Source organism: Astyanax mexicanus, unplaced genomic scaffold (assembly GCF_023375975.1).
Source record: "Astyanax mexicanus isolate ESR-SI-001 unplaced genomic scaffold, AstMex3_surface scaffold_31, whole genome shotgun sequence".
Lineage (NCBI taxonomy): Eukaryota > Metazoa > Chordata > Actinopteri > Characiformes > Acestrorhamphidae > Astyanax > Astyanax mexicanus.
The window spans coordinates 7,373,360-7,395,227 of record NW_026040041.1 but is presented as its reverse complement, the minus strand read 5'-3'; the positions used below and the strand labels follow the sequence as shown (position 1 = coordinate 7,395,227).

The window sequence follows — 21,868 nt, the reverse complement described above, 5'->3', positions numbered from 1 at the left end:
TGCATGAATTACACTAGTTTCTTTTTTTTTTTGTAAACAGCCTTTAGTGACAGCACATTTTTATTATATATTTAATACTTAATGATATTTAATGATATTGCTTTTTCTATTTCTATTAGAACTGGCTCCGTCCTGTCATCGAAAGCTGAAATCTACTCTAAAGGAGAAATTTCAGAAAATTAATGAAGGAATCTCAAATCCTGGAACCTCAACCTTTCTGAATGAGATCTACACAGATCTGTACATCACAGAGGGAGGGAGTGGAGAGGTCAATAATGAACATGAGGTCAGACAGATTGAAGCAGCATCCAGGAGACCAGCAACACAGGAGACACCCATCAAATGTAACGACCTCTTTAAAGACCAGTCCATCAGAACTGTGCTGACTAAAGGAGTTGCTGGAATTGGAAAAACAGTCTCTGTGCAGAAGTTCACTCTGGACTGGACTGAAGGAAAAGCCAATCAGGATGTTCTCTTCATATTTCCACTTCCTTTTAGAGAACTGAATCTGATGAAGACTGAAAAAATCAGTCTGGAGGATCTTCTTTATCAGTTTTTTAAAGACACAAAATACTTAAAACCAGGAGAATATCATCACTACAAACTCATGTTCATCTTTGATGGTCTGGATGAATGTCGACTTCCTCTAGATTTCCAGAACAATGAGAGAGTATCTGATGCAACACAGTCAGCCTCAGTGGATGTGCTGCTGACAAACCTCATCCAGGGGAACCTGCTTCCCTCTGCTCTCCTATGGATAACTACTCGACCAGCAGCAGCCAATCAGATCCCTCCTGACTGTATTGATCAGGTAACAGAGGTACGAGGGTTCAGTGACCCTCAGAAAGAGGAATACTTCAGGAAAAGGATCAGAGATCAGAGCCTTGCTGAAAGAATCATTACACACATGAAGTCCTCCAGAAGCCTCTACATCATGTGCCACATCCCAGTCTTCTGCTGGATCTCAGCCACTGTTCTAGAGAGGATGTTGGGTGAAGCAGAGGGAGGAGAGATCCCCAAGACTCTGACTCAAATGTTCACACACTTCCTTATCTTTCAGATCAAACACCGCAGCCAGAAGTACCAAAGAAAAAGTGATGTTGATCTTAAACAGACAAGAAAGATTATTCTGTCTCTGGGAAAACTGGCTTGCCAACAGCTGGAGAAAGGAAACCTGATCTTCTATGAGGAAGATCTGAGAAAGTGCAGCATTGATGTCAGAGAAGTGTCCGTGTACTCAGGAGTGTGCACCCAGATCTTCAGACAGGAGTCTGAACTTCACCTGGGGAAGGTTTTCAGCTTTGTGCATCTGAGTGTTCAGGAGTTTCTGGCTGCTTTATATGTGTTTCTGTCCTTCATCTCCAACAACAGAAATGTGCTGCAACAGAAACACAGTGGATTTGGTTTCTCCAAAAAAGGAACAATGTCTGATTTCCTGAAGAGAGCCGTGGACAAGGCCTTACAGAGTGAGAACGGACACCTGGATCTTTTCCTCCGATTCCTTCTGGGTCTCTCACTGGAGTCCAATCAGACTCTCTTACGAGGTCTTCTGATACAGACAGAGAACATCTCTCACAGTAAAGAGGAAGTAGTGAAGTACATCAAGCAGAAGATCAGGGAGAATCCCTCTCCAGAGAAAACTATCAGTCTGTTCCACTGTCTGAATGAACTGAATGATCATTCTCTAGTGCAGGAAGTCCAGAAATACCTGAACAGAGGAGTTTCCAGTGATCTCAGTGGAGTTACTCTCTCTCCTGATCAGTGGTCAGCTGTGGCGTTTGTGATGCTGAATTCAGAAGAGGAGCTGGATGAGTTTAACCTGAGGAAATTTCAGAAATCAGAAGAATGTTTTCTGAGGCTGCTTCCAGTGGTGAAAGTATCCAGGAAGGTTGAGTGAGTATTTTCATTATTCAGTGTTTAATCTGTGCTGTTTTATATTTTGTAATATTGATTAGTCTGTACTTTTATTGATTATTTGTTGAGAAACTAAACACATATCAATCAGGGGTGTGTTTCCTGAAAGTGATCACTATTAGTAAATAACAAATTAACTAGTGCAGAACCTGAGAGAAGAACAAGTCAGTTCTACAAGTATTTCCCAAAGAGCTTTACAAACCAAAACTTAACAAAAAAAGTTCAAAGAACATCTTTGTTGATTCCACCTCTGAAACACCTCAATCAAAACACAAACATTGTTTCAGTTCTGCCAAGTACATATATAAATAATTCACTATTATGCCTTAAAAAATCAGAAAAGTGTTGGAATCAATATCATTATACATATTCTGAAATTTAAATAATAAAATGACATATGTAGGCTTTATATAATATTTGTAAACACACACATGACTATATAGATAAACAAAAAATCCATATTAATAAAACCTATTATAAAAAAATACTTCTAAAACGTGCACACAAAAAATAATTTGGTCCATCATCCAAATCATTCACTCAATCACTCCAACCTCCAGCCTATAAATACATAGTTTGGGATAGAAATATCACTTCCTTGCTTAGATGAGGAAGAAGGGCCAAAACAGGAAGTAAGAGATAACAACACTTCACTAAAGATGAAATTAACATCTTGTTGGTGTGTTATGGTTGGGCTCATTATATTAAGTGATCTCAATCAATCAATCAATCAATCAATCAACCTTTATTTTCACTCGGGAAAAACATTGAGGGTGACCCTCATTTACAATGTTGCTGAGCCTTTATAACATCAAAGGGATTGAACACATTTAATAATAATTTAGAAATAATAAGAAATAAAATAGTAAAAAAAAATAATAAAAAATAAAATAAGTAGTAATTTTAAATCAACATTTAATTAAAATATATATGTAGAACAGAAAATTCTACATAGATTCTCTTGGTGCAGCTAGTGAGGACCAACCAGCTCTATCATATAGTGAGCAGTGGTGAGTAGTGTAAGCGTCACCATTAATAAATCTCAGAGCAGAATGGTAGAGTCTAATGGTTTGAGAGCACTGGCGGACGCTTTTTTATAAATTACATCACCATAGTCCAGCACTGCTAGTATGGTTGCCTCCACTATTGTTTTTCTAGCGTGCACGGGTAAACAGGATTTATTCAGATAGAGGAATCCAAGCTTTTGTCTGCACTTAATGGCGAGTTTGTTAATATGGGGTTTAAAAGAAAGTTTTTCATCAAGCCAGATGCAGAGATATTTATATTCGCTAACTTTTTCAATGGTGGATCCTGTCAGAGTAGTAATAGTTCTGGAATTTAAAACTCCATTAGAAAATCTGGAAAACAGCATGAATTTGGTTTTATTTGCATTTAAAACCAACTTGAGTTTATATAGAGCAGTCTGTAGGGTGTTAAAAGAATGTTGAAGTTTTTCTATTGCAGCATGTGCAGAATCTGCTGAGCAGTATAAGATTGAATCATCTGCATAAAGGTGTAATTTGCAGTCTAAGGTAGAGGCGGCAAGATCATTGATAAAAATATTAAATAAAACTGGACCCAGGATTAAGCCCTGTGGGACTCCTTTTGTTATGGGCTGTAGGTCTGATTTATGGTTACCAATAGACACACGTTGCTTCCTGCCAGAAAGGTAATCCTGGGCCCACAGGGTTGCATTATTGCTAAAACCATCTAATGTAAAGAACCTAATAGTAGATCATGATCAACAGTATCAAAAGCTGTTGTAAGATCAATAAAAATGGCAGCACAGTACTTCTTCTTGTCTGGGGCCATGTATAGATCATTTAAAATCAGTGTGGTTGCAGAGATGGTGCTATTTCTTTCTCTAAATCCAGATTGATAGTTATACAGGATGGAGTTTTCATAAAGAAAAGACTTGAGCTGGTTATTCACTAGGGATTCTAAAACTTTAGATAAACAAGACAGTTTTGAGATTGGTCTGTAATTATTTAGATCTGCTGCATCTCCTCCTTTATGCAGAGGAATAACATGAGCTGCTTTCCAGATACTGGGAATTCTGCAGGATAAAATAGAAAGATTAAAAATGTATGTAATATGTTCTAAAATAACTGGGGTTGTGAGACGCAGAAGGTAGGGGTCCAGACCGTCCTCACCTATTGTTTTCCGAGGATTATTAGAGGAAAGGGCGTTAGCCTCTATGTAAGGAGAGCAGGTCTGGAGGGTGAAAATATTGAATTTCTGGGAAGCAGTAGTAGTGATGATGGGCTGATCCACGGGCAGGTTTGAGTCAGTGTTTTTAAATATCTGACCAGCTGCAGCAAAGTGCACATTAAAAGCTTGGCACAGTTCTTGCTGGTCAAAGATTAAATTACTAATGACTAGAATTTTATTTGGGATTTGTTGGGAGTTGTTTTTGAGGAAGTTTACTGCTTTCCAGAAATCTTGTGGATTAGAGGAGCTAGTAATTTGGCTGAGGAAATAATCTGATTTGGCTTTTCTAATTGCAGAGGTGCATCTGTTTCTTAATTGTCTAAATTTAAGCCATTTTTCACATTCCCCTGTGCGTCTGGCTATTGACCAGGCTTTATTTCTTGACTGTAGCAGTGAGGAAATTTCTCCTGAAAACCAGGGGCTAGATCTGTCTCTTATTCACAGTTTTTGTATGGAGCATGTTTATTTGCCACTGAAAGGAATGATTTCGTGAAATGTTCTAGTGCAACATCCACATCAGTACTTTCAAAAGTTAAGTGAATTTTGCTCACTGCTAAGTCAGAAAGAAAAGCTTGTTCATTTTTTTTTTCATTTCTTCTAACCACCCTCCGAGAGCCCGTTTGTATCTTTGAACTGGTTCTAATGCACCCGATCGGACAATGATCACTAAAGCCACATTCAAAAACTCCAGCGGCAGTGACTATATCTGTTTTTACAATCAAAGTGACTTTAATATCAGACAAAGATAACGTGAGTAAATATAAAAAGTGCCTTTTAAATTATGATTTTATTTATTAAAGGAAAGAAAAATATCCAAACAAATCTAGCCCTGTGTGAAAAAAGTTTGTAATAAATTAACTTTGATTAATCACACTTCAATACCAATTTCACTAACCACAACCAGGCCTGATTACTGCCAGACCTGTAAAATCAAGAAATCACTAAAATAGAACCTGTCTGACAACATGAAGCAGATAAAAGATCTCAAAAACAACACATTATTATACCACAAATGTTAAGAAATTCAAAGACAGACCAAAAAACAAAGTCATTGATCATCTATCAGTCTGGAAAAGGTAACAAAGTCATTTCTAAAGCTTTGGGACTCCAGTGAACCACAGTAAGAGCTATTATTCACTAATGTAGAAAATATAGAACACTGGTGAACCTTCCCAGGAGTCCAGCTGACCAAAACTATACCAAAAGGGCATGGACAACTCATCCAGAAATGTCACCTTAGTTAAGGTCAGTGTTAATAATCCAATAATAAGAAAGAGACTGGGTGAAAATGATCTCCATGGGAGAGTTTCTAGGCAAAAACTGACCTAAAAACAACTTATTTTACATTTGCCAACAAATATCTTAACTATTCTTTGGACATGACAAAAGTGGAACTTTTTGAAAGGTGTCCCATAATTTCAGAAGAAGAACATCATACTGAACGTAAAACATGGTGGTGGTAGTATGATGGTGTGGAGCTATCGAATAACTTGCTGTAATTGATGGAACCAGGAATTCTGCTGTTTACCAGACAATCCTGAAGGAGAATATCTGGCCATCTGTTCGTGACCTCAAGCTCAGGTGTACTTGGGTTCTGCAGCAGGGCAATGATCCAAAGCACACAAACAAAAAGTTCACATCTAAGTTCACTAGTTAAAGTATGATTGAGATGCTGTGGATGATCTTAAACAGGACGTTTATGCTGGAAAATCCTCCAATGTGTCTGAATTAAAATAATTCTTTAAAGAATAGTGAAACAAAATTCCAGAAGACGCAAATCTCTCTCTCTCTCTCTCTCTCTGTCTCTCTCTCTTTCTCTCGCATGCAAACTCCTCCGCGTTTGACTTGCAGCACTGAGTAGCAGTTCTTAAAAATCATTTTGATTAAATAATAGTTCTATCCTTCTATGTTACAGTGTTAATTAACATAAATCTGATCATATTTCGCTCATTTCAACAGCCTGAAAACAGACAGTTCATGGGGCGGGTCAGGCTCGGGCAGAACATACACGGGCTCGGGCTGGGTCGGGTCAGATTTTTTGGGCCCGATCTAACCTGTACCATGAACCCCTGGATCTGCAGCCTTATCTAAAGTGAAAAACATTAATTACCAAAAGCTAAACTAAACAAGTAAGTTTTCAGTCTACACTTAAAGATTGAGACTGTGTCTGAGTCCCGAACATATTCGCGGAGATTATTCCAGAGTTGGGGAGCTTTATAAGAGAAAGCTCTTCCTCCTGCAGAGCTCCTCTGAATTTTAGGAACTACTAAGAAACCAGCACCCTGAGATCTAAGTAATCACGGTGGTTCATAATAGGAGATGAGATCTCGTAAATACTCAGGAGCGAGCCCGTGTAGGGCTTTATACGTTAACAGGAGAATTTTATTGTCTATGTGGAATTTGACTGGAAGCAGTGCAGTGCTGATAGGACTGGACTAATATGGTCAAATTTTCTAGTTTTATTAAGGACCCTGGCTGCAGCATTTTGAACTAGCTAAAGTTTATTTAATTACTGCAGTAACATACTGACAGTAGTGCATTACAATAATCTAGCCTTGATGTAATGAAGGCATTTACTCATTTTTCGGTGAAAAAAAAGCTGTTCTAGTAACATTAGATATGTGTTTATCGAATGCTAGATCTGAACCTATGATAACACCAAGGTTTTTAGCTACTGAACCAGGTGTGACGGAGAAGTCGGCCAGATTTAACATTAAGTCTGATCATTTATTTCTAGCAGCTTTGAATTTCTGTTTTATCATTATTTAATAGGAGAAAATTGTGAGACATCAATGTTTTCTCATCTTTTACACATTTCTCGATTTTCTTTATTCTCACTCACATTTCTTGATCAGAGGTTTAATTACCGCTGTTTTAATGACTTTGGGTACATGCCCCAGGGTAAACGATGAGTTTACTATCATTAACAGAAGTTTAATTATATATGGCTGTACCTGTTTAGTCATTTTGAGGGAACTGCATCAAGTGTGCTGGTTGTGCTGTTTGATGAGGAGATAATTTTCTCTAGTTCTAGCTGTTGAAGTGGGTTAAAAACTCATCATAACTTCAGTAACTGAGTTTTGTCCTATATCAGCCACACCAGATGACATATTTATCTGTTGAATTTTATCCTGAATGTTTTCAGTTTTCTATCAAAGAAGTCCATAAAAGCGTTGCAGGTGTGAATGGCTGGAATCTGAGATTCAGTACCTGCCTGGTTTTTAGTTAATTTGGAAATAACACTAAAGAGGCCAGATATGCTGAGTGGGCTTTATTAAGTTCTTTCTATATTTGACAAGACTGCCTTTCCATGCAGAATAGAACACTTTCAGTTTAGTTGATCGATATTATTATAAATTTTGTACTAACTGCTTTAAGGTACGACTTTGATCATTGTACCATGGTGCAAGCTTTTTTGTCTCTCTTTTTTGTGTTTAAGGGGAGCTACACCATCTAAAATAATCATTTTCTAAACAACTGATTAGTTTGTCTAGTTCCAATGAGTCTGCTGGACAGTGTACTAGAGTTGAAAATCAGAAAGGTTAACAGTAAGTGACTAAGAGAAATCAGAATTTGCAAATTTACTAAACAATAATGATAGAGGCAGCTGTGTGTGTGTGTGTGTGTGTGTGTGTGTGTGTGTGTGTGTGTGTGTGTTTGTTAGGGAGGACTTTATCTGTATTTGTTTTTTATACATAGGCAGATTTTTAATTTGTAATCAAGCAAGAAAAAAATGTTCACTGAGTAATGAGAATAAGAAGAATAATAATAATATGTAAAATATACTAATACACCTCCTTCCTAAGGGGTGTGTGTTTATATGTCAGTGTTTCTAATGGATTATCATTTCTCTCTCAGGCTGCAGGAGTGTAATCTATCAGATAAAAGCTGTGCAGATCTGGCCTCAGGTCTCAGCTCAAACTCCTCAACTCTGAGAGAAATGAACCTGAATTTTAATAAACTGCAGGATTCAGGAGTGAAGCTGCTCTCTGCTGGACTGAAGAATCCACACTGTAAACTGGAGACACTGTGGTAAGATAATCAAAATACAACAAACAGAATCTCACCTTCACACACACACACACACACACACATGATCTCTTATACAAATTAAATTAAGCAGGTGTGCTCGGTCCAGATTAGGCCGCAGATATTTGCAAAAAATGCGTATCGGTATCGGATTGGAAGGCACAAGAAAATGCCGATCCAGACTCCCGATCCAGTTTTTTTCACAGTCCGATCCGTGTTTTCCAGCGCACTCATTTAGATAATCCATTCCAGTTTTTTCTGTGTTTTCGCCAGTGAGAGTAAAATCCGGTCCGCATTTTTCAGCACACCTTCAGCAAACGAGCATAGCATCTCCCCGGGCCGGGAAAGATGAACTCCGGTCAGACCGGCTGGAGGCAGCGTTAGCTCCCTTTATGAAGAGTTTTTTTCTTTGAATTTAATAAAGTTTTCTCTCTTAACATTATGATGTTTGCTTGTTGTGTTTTTAGTGTCATTATGCTTATTGTAGTATCACATCTCAACTAGTGGGTATGGGTAAATTTCACAATTATTTGCAAATAAAGTTTATGAAACATGTTATGTTTCTTATTTATGCAACTAAAAGGTAAAACTGTGTGAAACGTAACTTATTTTGATAATTTAGCTTTAATTGCTTATAAAAAATATTTATTATATTATGGTTACATTACTAACACAGGAGCAGGCTGACACCTGAGCATACTGAAATGCTCGTCTTTGTAAAAAAAGAATCTCCCCATCATGCTCGGACTGCAGGCAGGGCAAACAGTTGGAATTGAAGGGAGTGTGTAGATGGGATGGAGGAGCAAAGTGTGGAGGAGATTGGGGAGTAGAAGGCATTTTGCTTTTAAATAGTTTTCATTATTTGCACTGATTTTTTTAACCTTTTTTTTACACTTGTTCAAGAGCACTGATGAGTACAGCAGTCAAGAGTACTGATGCTGTTAATAGACTATTTTCTACTCAGTTTGTGTGTTTTGCTTTTTTAATACAATTTACAATATTATTTGCACTTATGGCTTTTTAAGCCTTGGTTTACTGTCGCCATTTCTGTTTGTTATTTATTATTTTGTCTATTTTGAGTTTATTAATTGCTAAATAAACAGGTCAGTTTCTCTTTACCAACCATTGTGTATTATTCAAACACACCTAATTCAGCTGGCTACTTGTTATCAAGAGTAAAACGCTTTTCAACATGAGTTTGACAACAAAGTAAGTTGGCTAAATAACTTTAAACTTTAATACATGCTCGGATAGGCCGGTATCGGTATCGGCCGATATCGGTATCGGATCGGAAGTGCAAAAAAAAAATCGGTATCGGATCGGAAGTTCAAAAAGCTGGATCGGGACATCCCTAGTCCAGATACCAGGTGGAGAAGTGGAGACAAAGTGAAAAATATAGTTTGGGAGGGAAAGGGGAACTGCTGTGTTTTTGTTGGTGTGAATGACTGGAGTCTGAGGTTTATTACCTGCCTGGTCTTTTCTATATTTGACAAGACTGTCTTTCCACGCAAAATGAAACACTTCCAGTTTAGTTGATCGATATTATTATAAATTTTGTACTAACTGCTTTAAGGTACGAGTTTGATCATTGTACCACATTGCTAGCTTTTTCTGTCTCTCTTTTTTGTGTTTAAGGGGTGCTACACCATCTAAAATAATCATTTTCTAAACAACTGATTAGTTTGTCTAGTTCCAATGAGTCTGCTGGACAGTGTACTAGAGTTGAAAATCAGGAAGTATAACAGTAAGTGACTAAGAGACTATGTGCTATGCTGCATGAAAGTAAGACAGCACCTATCTATCTATCTATCTATCTATATAAAGAAATCAGTATTTGCAAATTTGTGTGTGTGTGTGCATGTGTGTTAGGGAGGATTTATCCGTATTTGTTTTTTTTATTATACATAGGCAAATTTTTTATTTGTAATCAAGCAAGAAAAGAGGTCACTTCAACACCTACAGTTGCACTTATTTTAATTCACTGATTAGTAATAATAAGAAAAAGAATAATAATAATACATAATAAAGAATATAATATTTATCTCAAAAATATACTAATACACCTCCTTCCTAAGGGGTGTGTTTGTGTTTATATGTCAGTGTTTCTAATGGATTATCATTTCTCTCTCAGGCTGGGTTCCTGTAATCTATCAGATAAAAGCTGTGCAGATCTGGCCTCAGCTCTCAGCTCAAATTCCTCAACTCTGAGAGAACTGTACCTGAGTAATAATAAACTGCAGGATTCAGGAGTGAAGCTGCTCTCTGCTGGACTGAAGAATCCACACTGTAAACTGGAGAAACTGGGGTAAGATCATCAAAATACAACAAACAGAGCATCTCACCTTCACACACACACACACACACACACATGATCTCTTGAAAAATATAAATTTGGAGGGAATGGGATACTGCTGTGTTTTTGTTGTGAAAACATTGTTTTACCATATACTTTCTAATTTTTTCAGCTTAGCAAATACAACATTCTTTTAGAAAAACAACAAAAAAATACTTTTTATTCTCACTTTTATGGGTGTTGACACTTAATTAGCGGGTGTTTAAATACTCCTAAAAAGGCGAGCTCTGACTATGAGTTCTTTTGCTTCCTGCTTCTGTGCCGTTCAGACGCTTCTCTGCTTAGCTCTGCTATCTCTGCTATCTTTCATACTTTTCTTTATTTTCAGACATTTTCGAGCTACAGTGTCTGAGCTCATTATTTAGATTAGCACTAGCACTACCATATTTTGTTTTTTATTTTATTTTTTTTTTAGCTTCTTTTGGACATTTAGTATAGTAGAGCCATAGGCACAGGAATCAGAAAAGTTTCTGTAGAGTGCTAAAGAAGAAATCTACAAGATGCCTCCTTGTGTGGGTTCAGAGCACCTGTGCTGCCAGAACTGCTACAATCTTCTACAAAGAATGACTGTTTTGGAAAAAAAATTTGGTCCTTGTTATCAGAGTTTAAGGACTGGCATTTCTGCGCTGTTCGAGGACCATCGGAGAGTGGGAGTGCTGCCAGCGGACAACAGGTTTTTAACAGAGCAGCGAGCAGTGGAGACGAACAGAACTGGACCAGCAGATCATGTGGACATCCGTAATGTGAGTACAACTGAAAGATATGGGAAAAAACAGCAATGGGTTAGCATTGGAGCTAAACCCAAACGGCATGCCACATACAGCTCTGTAGTACCCTCCACTCCTGCTAACAGAGCACATCTGGCTAATGCTAAAGCTTTTGCTCGGAGATCAGAGCACAGAGCCAGAGGAAATCAGTTCCAGTCACTTAGTTTGCAAAACAGATTTGAGCCACTGCAAGACCTTAATGACTTTTTAAATACCAGCCAGTATAATTCAGAAAGAACCAGAAGATTCAGCCATTCAAAACACCCCAGGAGAGCCACAGGGCTCAGCAGACACCCTTGTTTTGGGGGATGACTCTGTTCATGGCATGAAAAATAATCAGAAACTGATCATTCGATGTGAGCCAAACATCACAGTTTCTGAACTGAATGAGAAGCTTCCAGCACTACTGGCTGAATACAGAACAGTGAAACGAATCATTGTTCATGTTGGAAAGAACGATACAAAGAAAGAGGAGTCTGAGGTGTTAAAAGAGACTTTAATGATCTTTTTACCACACTGCGCAAGTTCAACATCCAGACATTCATCAGTGGTCCTCCACCTGCAACGGGCTGCAATATGTTCTCTAGGCTGTTGGCTTTAAAACATTTGGCTTCAGAAAACCTGCAGGTCAAACGGACTGAACTTCATTGACAATTTCAATCTGTTTTTTGGGAAGAGAGTTTTTCAGGCGAGATGGACTGCACACCAACAAGAGTCAAATTCCTGTCACAGAACATCATTTTTTCTCTGTGCAACTTCTCTGTTCCACCTGGTGAAGACACGTCAGCTTTAACACCCAGGGACACTGTCTGCACTACAGAGACACAACATCCTCCCCCCACAGAGACTGCGGAGTTATCGGATGGGAGACATGTTCTGCTGTATCAGCTGCCGGAAACACAGAAACTGCATGAACACTCCACACCATCCTCCATCTCCACCTCATCATTATCCTCCATCTCCACCCCATCATCACCCCACCTGAACTTCCCAGCAACCATGGAGAAGCTGGTATCTGCAGGGACAAGGCTGACACTTTCTCTGTCAGCGAGTCCTCAGGTACAGCGGAAAATCAGCACAACTTCTCCTCCACAGTCACCTACTGCCTCACGGACCCAGCAACCCCCATCCTCACCACCACTACACTCCCCAATCAAGGAGTTAGAAAAGGGGACCAAAATGAAGCCCAATGAACATGAACATGAAGTATTAAACAAACTCCCCCCACAACCCAAAAAGAAGAGACAAGCTCCTAAACCACCGGACAGTCAGCTCCGCTCTCGACTTCTTCACCAGCAGGAGCCCCTCCCACCTCCCTCCACCATAAGGGAAGAGGCCGCCACAAGTAATCCAGCAAACTGATATCTTTTGGGTCCGTGCTGCTACAATGGTGATGTCAGCAGTACATGTTTTCAAAACAAGTACGGACCCTGTGTGCCAGTTATCTCCCCCATTCCAGTTCTTATCAGAAGCAGAAAGAACAGGGAGTATAGGTCAGATAATGTGAATATATCCAACCTGCAGTATGTAAATTGTAACCCACAGTCTTTGGAACAAAACGCACAGGGTATTAAATTAGCTCTGCTAAATATCAGATCTCTTACTAAAAAGTCTTATCTAATTAATGATTTTATTACAAATTATGGGCTTGATTTTCTGTTTTTAACAGAGACATGGTTAAATTCTTTCTTGTATTAATTGAGTCGGCTCCACCAAACCTTAACTTTTTAAATGTCTCACGTACCGGCAAGAAAGGTGGGGGTGTAGCTATGCTGTTTAATGATACATTCCAATGCAAGCAGTTATCACTTGGAGATTCCACATCTTTTGAATATTTAGGTGCAGTTTTAAAAGGGGCACCAAGAATATTACTAGTAATTGTCTACAGGCCTCCAAGGTACAATGCTGATTTTATCGATGATTTTACAGATATGCTGTCTTTTATTTCTACTGAATTTGATCATTTTATTATTGCTGGTGATTTTAACATTCACATTAATATTCCCAAGGATAATTATGCCAGAGAACTCTATGGGCCCTATTTTAACGATCTATAGCACACTTGGTAATTGCGCTTTGCGCAGCTAGATTTAGGGGCGTGTCCTGTGTCTTTGGTATCGTTGCGCAGCTCCAACGGCGCAAAAGGGTGTGTTTTAATTCCCTCAATTATTCATGGGTGTGTTTTGGGCGTAAGATGAAACCAATCAGTGTGTCAGTATCCATCCCCTTTAAGACACAGCTGCACGCTGACTTCTGTTCGTTCCTATTTTAACAGCGCATAGGAAATTGCGCCGTCAAACTGTGAAGATAAACCTGCAGCTTAGGGAAGAGTAAAGTTATTTTATTCTTTATTCTGTTTATTGTTTATATAATAACTGGGTTTGCAACACTGAATATTAATCAAGCAATCAATTATTTACACCGGAGGGGGACCCTCATTTACAGTTTAAAAGGGATTAAAAATATTTAAAAAATAGAAATAAAAACTGACATTTACTATAGATGAATAAAATATATACAAGGAAAAATAGGACATTTTTAAAACATAAAAATTGACATAAAAAGTAAAGAATTTATATCTTATGAAGAAAATAATAATAGCAGTGAAAGTAAAGTAAAATGATAAGAATGATAAGAGATTATCAAATTTATTTCATTAAACTAAGAACATGGGAATCATGGGGAATATATATATTAATAAAATAATTAAAATAATTAAAATGAATAAAAAATAAATAATATAAAATATAAACTCATTAAACACAATCACAGGCTTTCTGTGCAGAATAATAAAAGTTTGTTAGTTTCAGTTTCAAATCATGAAAACAGCTCATCAAAACCTCAACCTCTCCTTTATATTTGACAATATTTGATGAACTTACAGGTCCTTACTTGTTTTTATTTAACTGAACTGAGTTTTATATTGTTTGTAGCCTCGCGCTGAATTCAGTGAAGCCAGAAAGATTAGGTAGAAGAAAAGGCAGATAAATGACATGACAGCTGAACTTTTTGTGAGCAGAGTGTGCTCTGCACCATGCAAACCATCAGACTCTGTAGATACTCTGCTGGATAGTTTTAACTCAAAAACTGCTAGTTTTAGATGAGATTGCACCAGTTAGAGTTAAAACCATGCCATGCAAGCAGAAAGCTCCATGGAGAAATGATGCTGCAGTTCAGCTCCAAAAGAGAGAATGCAGAAAGGCTGAGCGCAGATGGCGAAAAACCAAGCTTCACATCCACAAAGAAATTTTTAAAGATAGACTGCGTGATTACAATAAAATAATGTTCACATCTAGACAATCCTACTTCTCCAGCATTATCAACAATAATATTAACAATAGCAAAGTTATTTTCACTGTGGTTGACAGACTAACTAACTCACCTACATATATGACCTCTGAGCTAGTTTCAACTGAGAGATGTAATGAGTTTGCAAAAAAAAATTTAATACTAAAATACAAAATATCAGACAAGCCATCAGTACATCTATATCCACCGATGAGCCCATGTGCTCTCCAAAACCATGCAAAAGCATCATAGTCAAAATGTCCCAATTTAGCACTATTAATGAAGAAGTTTTAATTGATACAGTGAGTCACCTCAAATCATCCACTTGCAGTCTTGATACATTACCAACCAAGTTTTTTAAAGAATGTCTTTTACTCAATATCAGCAGACATTCTTCAAATAGTAAGTACCTCACTCATGTTGGGTGTTTTTACAAATGCATTAGAAACAGCCGTTGTGAAGCCTCTCTTAAAAAAGAAAAAATTAGATGCAAACTTATTAAACAATTACAGACCAATCTCTAAAAAAAAATGTATTCAAGCAAGTTATGCACTTTCTGTCCATAAATAACTGTCTAGACCAATTTCAGTCAGGTTTCCGGCCCAATCATAGTACTGAGACTGCGCTAATTAAGGTTATCAATGACCTTCGCTTAAATACAGACTCAGGAAAAATGTCTATTCTACTACTGCTTGATCTCAGTGCTGATTTTGACACCATTGACCACAACATTCTCATAGATAGACTAGAGAACTGGGTTGGACTTTCGGGAACTGTCCTAAAATGGTTTAGTTCATACCTTCATGGTAATACTTTGTGGAAATGGAAAATAATGTTTCTGTGAGACTGTGCAAGTGACCTGTGGTGTACTCCAGGGTTCAATTCTTGGGCCACTCTTATTTAATTTATATATGATTCCTCTGGGTGAAATCATGCGTGACTATGGGATATCTTACCACAGCTATGCAGATGACACTCAGATCTACATGGTCCTCTGCCCAAACAACTATGGACCCATTGACTGTGTAAATGCCTTGAGAAGATAAATAAATGGATGGGACAGAACTTTCTGCAGTTGAATAAGGATAAAACAGAGATTATTTTATTTGGGAATAGTAATGAGAGGCACAGACTAGCTGCCTATCTGGATTCAAAAAGCCTAAAATCTAAATAACTAGTGCGTAATCTTTGTGTACAAATGGACTCTGATCTCACTTTTAACAGGTTCGTTAAAGCCGTCACCAAATCAGCATTTTATCACCTCAAGAACATAAATAAGATCAGAGATTTTCTGTCTACAGCAGACCTGGAGAAACTCATCCACGCCTTTATTTCTAGTAGGATTGATTACTGTAAGGGACTCCTAACTGGACTCCCAAAAAAGACCATCAAACAGCTTCAGCTGATTCAGAATTCAGCAGCCAGAGTTCTGACTAGGAGTAAAAGAAGGGAGCACATCACCCCCATCCTTAAATCCCTACTCTGGATACTAGTATGTTACATAAATGACTTTAAGGTTCTGTTACTGGTCTATAAATGTCTTAATGGTGCAGGACCAGCATATTTATCTGATGTTCTCCAGCAGTATGAGCCGAGCAGAACTCTCAGATCATCAGGAACTGCTCAGTTAGAGCTGCCTAAAGTAAAAACTAAACACGGAGAGGCAGCGTTTAGTTACTACGCTACTCTTAAATGGAACCAGTTAACAGAGAGCATTAGAAGAGCACCAACTCTAAACACTTTTAAATCCAGACTGAAAACCTACATGTTTGATCAGGCCTTCAGCTTAGCTTAAAACAATGTAGCTCCGCCCACTTTTATTCTGTAACGGCACTTTTGTATCATGTTTTATTCATGCTTTATTCTTATTTTATTTTTTATTTCCAATTCCTTGTTGTTCTTTTACATGTTTTTAAATGTCACTTCTATTTGTTTTAATCATGTTTGAATCAATCATGCTTTATTCACCCAACAACACTCCAACCTGCAATGATTAAAATGTATTACATGGAACATACATGGAATCGGCTCCCAAGAGAAAAAAACTAAAATACTCCTCCATCTCAGCCGTTTAAAATCAGATATATACCTTCTACAAGAAACTCACCTAACAGAATCAGATCAACATAAACTGAAATCAGTAGAACACAATCATATATTTACAGCCAATTATAACTCTAGACAAAGAGGTGTAGCCATTTTAATACATAACAAAATCACATTCACACACAATACTACAATCACAGACCCAGATGAACGATTTATCATCATAAATATCACCATTAACAACCACACTTTTACCATTGCTAACATCTACAGACCAAATATTGACAATCCCTCATTTTTTCATGACTTTTTTACACAAATTTCCTCACTATCGAACTATTCAATCATGATTGGAAGCGATTTTAATGCAGTTATAGATTCATCTTTAGATCGATCAGCTCATACTCAGAACACACGCAACTGGAATTCCACTGAAATAATAAAACAGTACATGCAGGATTTTGGTCTTGGTGATGGGTGGCGACAAAATCATCCAACAACCAAAGAATTCATATTTTACTCAGCAGTACATAAATCATATTCACGCATTGATTATTTTATAATTATTAATTCAATTTTCTCAAACATTGTACATATATAAATTCACCCTATCACAATAAGTGACCATGCACCTGTCTCAATGATATGGAATTTAAACCAACAACATAAACAGACCTTTAGATGGCGCTTTAACACATCACTACTTAATGATCAAGAATTCAACAGCTATATAAAAAGAGAGTGGGCATCGTTCCTAGAAATAAATGATTCTCCAGACACATCACCAACACTTTTATGGGAGACTGGCAAAGCGGTTCTAAGAGGAAAAATAATATCATATGCCACATTTAAACAGAAGAAAGAAACAGAACATGAGGTAAAGTTAGAATAAAAAATTAAAGAATATAAGTAGAATAAGTATGTCTGAAGAAAAGCAAAAAGAACTTTGGCAACTAAGATATGATCTAAATTAATTAAAAAACAAGAAAACTAAATTCTTATTACAAAGATTGAGACGTGAAAACACTGAATACTCAAATAAATCTGGAAAATATTTAGCAAATCTCATTAAGCGTAATAAAAGATAAAACAATTATTCCAACCATAAAAAGTCAGCAGGGAAAATAGTACAGAGACCTGATGAAATTAACGACACCCTTTAAAGATTTTTTTTAAAGTATATTAAGCAGACAATGAAACCAACTTAGATGAAATCAGTAACTTCCTGGACCACATCAAACTGCCTAAATTAACCAAAAACCAAAAACATACACTTGAAATATCATTATCTCCAGAAGAATTCTACAAAGCTCTAAAACACATTCCTAACAATAAAGCACCAGGACCTGACGGATTCCCTGCTGAGTTTTATAAACACTTTTGGTCATCCCTATCTCAACTGTTTTACAGAATGATATCAGAAATTAAACAAAATGCAAAACTACCAACAAACATGAATACTGCAATCATCTCCCTTCACCTTAAACCAAACAAAGACCCTACCCTACCATCCAGCTACAGACCATTATCATTAATAAATACAGACACAAGAATAATCAGCAAGGCTCCAGCCAACAGAATAGAAACAATAATCCATAATTTAATACATCCTGATCAAACTGGATTCCTCAAGGGTCGACATTCATCCACCAATATGTGCAGATTAGTGAACATAATAGATTACACCTCTCACCAGAACATACCAACAGCAGTTGTTACCCTGGATGCAGAGAAAGCCTTTGATAGAGTGAACTGGAAACTCTTATTCACCACACTGCACAAACTCGGGTTTGGAGAATCATTTATTAATTGGATACAGATTTTATACACTGCACCTAAGACCACAGTCAACACCAATGGAGTAATATCTCAACCTTTCACACTACACCGGGGGACTAGACCTAGATCTAATCTCTATCTTCATAGAACCGCTAGCAGCAGCGATACATCAAAACACAAACATTAAAGGAATCCAAACACCCAACATGCAACATAAAATCAGTCTATATGCAGATGATATCTTACTATTTCTACAAAAAACAGTTATTTCAATAAAAGAAACAATCCAAACAATCGGAAATTATTCAAAAATATAAGAGTATTCAATCTATTGGTCAAAATCTGCAGTTCTCCCAATAAACATAAATAAACCTGATGTTAAACTGAAAACACTACCCACCCCCATGTGCACTAATTCACATATCTGGGTGTGAGGGTCTCCACCCTGCTGTCAGAGTTGTTCAAACTCAATTTAAACTCATTAAAATAAATCAATAAGTGATGATCTCCGCCGTTGGACAACACTTCCCCTTTTACTTGCAGGCAGAATTGCTACACTTAAAATGACAGTATTACCAAAAATCAATTATTTATTTTCAATGATTCCCATTCAGCCCCCACCCACCTGGTTTCAAACTCTAAATACCACAATAACTGAATATTACTGGAAAAATAAACCACCCAGAATCAAACTCACCACATTACAGAACTCAAAATCACATGGTGGCCTAGAGGCACCAAACTTCCACCATTATTTTCACAAGATAACAAACTCTGTACTCAAACCAACCAGTCATTCACCCATCTGGAACAACCCAGACTTTATCATTGATAAAAAAACACTAAACTACCCACCTTGAATCGAAAAAAGGGGATCACACACCTCAAATGTATCACAATACCACCTTAATGTCACTACCACAATTAACCCAGAAATACGGCATTGAGAGAACTCAATTTTTACAATACCACCGGTTAAGATCAATCTGTTCAAAAATCAACCCAATCACATTAGACCTGCACTCACCAATTTCAGAATTTCTTAGCATTACTACAACAAATAAAATATTATCCAAAATATATAAAATAATATCTCAATTGAATCTTACTATTAGCTTACCATGCAAACAAGATTTATCATTAACTCCTAATGCTGATTTCTGGGTCCAGGTGTGTAATAATAATCACAACATGATCAGAAACACTAATTTACAACTCATCCAGTATAAAGTTATTCACAGAGTTCACTACACCACACACAAAATGTATAAAATGGGATTCACTATCTCACCAATTTGTACACAGTGCAATCAAAACACGGTTGATAATTATATCCACGCTATGTGGCACTGCACACCTGTTAACCAGTTCTGGAAAGAAGTTATCACCCTCCTATCTCATGCCCTCACCACCCAAATCCACCCAACACCATCACTCTGCCTACTAGGAGACACACCAACCACTAACACAACACCACAAAACAATAGAATAATCTTAATGTCGCGAGTCATCGCCAAGAAAATCATCCTCATAAACTGGAAAACAAAAATAACATTAACATCAATCACTGGAAAAATCTACTAACAGACTATCTCTCTCCAGACACTCAGAACCCACCAAAAACACAGATTCAGACCCAATTTAGACACATCTAATTCAAACATTACATTAAATCACATAATAATCCAACACAAGATAAAACATAGCAAAACTAGAAGTTAAAATTGCACATAAGTTCATGATTCTGTTTTCTGTTTAGCTATATTTTGGTATATATGTATGTCTCTTTCTTTCTTAATTTTAATTTTTCTTTGTTTTTTTTTGTTTTTGTTTGTTTGTTTGTTTGTTTGTTTTTTTCTCCCCCTGTAACCCCTTCTGCATCTCACTTCCTCCAACCCTAAACCCCCAACTATATTAAATGTATATAGTTATATACAAATGAAACAAATGAAAACCAGACATTGCTTTTGAAGTGTGGTTCAACAGAATCATTTAAAACAATACTAAATAATCTTATTCTAATGTCACCCTCATATAGAGAAATACACTGAGCAGCATGTTCTCTGTGGAAAAGTGTTCTATTCTGAGCTCTTTATCAGAAGTACATGCATGTCTGTTTATCTGAATTTAAGTTCAGTGTTAGTTTAATCTGCAGTGTGTGAGATTCAGCTAAATGAATGATCATGTCTTGCTTTAATAATTGATGAAATAATCACTGAAAATAATCTGTAACCAATTTATTGATAAAGACATTAAAGTTAGTTTGTGTGTGTGGAGGATATGTACATGTATTCATGTGCATATTATTGTTTATAGTAAAGGAAGGGAAACATGTTAAACATTTCTTAAATATGTAAAACATATTTTACATAGTTCACACTGTAAACTGGAGAAACTGGAGTAAGATCATCAAAATACAACAAACAGAGCATCTCACCTTCACACTCACACACACACACACACACACACACACACACAATTAAATAATTAAAACCAGCATCACCTGAATACTTTTGATATTCCAGTATAAATGTGGTCATTTCACAGAGGACAGATACTCCATTAGTAAAGCTGCATCTAATTATTTGTACTTTTTGATCAAAAGATCCTGATCCAATAAAATATTAAGATTTTTTTGTCAGTGTTACACCACAAGGTACATTTTTGACTTAATGGGAACCATTGTTTCATTAGTTACAGTAAAAGAGATAAAAAAACTTTTTACATACATTTAATATAATTTTTTCTCAGGGCTTAGATAGAGAATGTATCCTAGTTCAGTAGAGGTGTAGTTGTGAAGTGTAATACAATGATTTAGTTTGTAAATATTCCTGCATTTTCTCTGCTGTTCTACACTGAACATGAACTGATCTCTACTAGAAAGGTGATGGAACCTATCCTTTATATTCCTATAGGCTATAAGAACCATGTCAGTAGAGCATGTTCTCTGTGGAAAAGTGTTCTCTTCTGAGCTCTTTATCAGAAGTACATGCATGTCTGTTTATCTGAATTATAAGTTCAGTGTTAGTTTATTCTGCAGTATGTGAGATTCAGCTAAATCATGTCGTGCTTTAATAATTGCTGAAATAATCTCTGAAAAATATGTTAACCAATTTATTGATAAAAAAAAATGGAGTTAGTTTGTGTGTGGAGGATATGTATATGTATGCATGTGAGAGGCATTTTAATTTAATCCTTTCTTAAATAAGTAAATAATCTTCAGCTTCACCTACTTTAATTTACTGAATAATCGTATAAATTTCTACATGAACTATTCTACATAATAGATATATTTAATAGATATATTAGATAGGTAATAGATAAATAATAGATATATTTACACCTCTTCCTAAGGGGTGTGTGTTTGTGTTTATATGTCAGTGTTTCTAATGGATTATCATTTTTCTCTCAGGCTGTGGAGGTGTAATCTATCAGAGAAAAGCTGTGCAGATCTGGCCTCAGTTCTCAGCTCAAATTCCTC

General features: G+C 36.8%; 1 protein-coding gene across 3 annotated transcripts in view; it reads left to right on the top strand.

Annotated features, from left to right (window-relative positions):
• Positions 1–21,868, top strand: part of LOC111189535 (NACHT, LRR and PYD domains-containing protein 3-like) — a 103,258-nt gene that overhangs the window by 191 nt on the left and 81,199 nt on the right. For all 3 annotated transcript variants that reach the window (XM_049472894.1, XM_049472893.1, XM_049472892.1), the window contains exons 2-3: positions 120–1,893; positions 7,984–8,157. In XM_049472894.1, the coding sequence (XP_049328851.1) occupies positions 120–1,893; positions 7,984–8,157 (1,948 nt within the window). The remainder of the gene's footprint in view (positions 1–119; positions 1,894–7,983; positions 8,158–21,868) is intronic.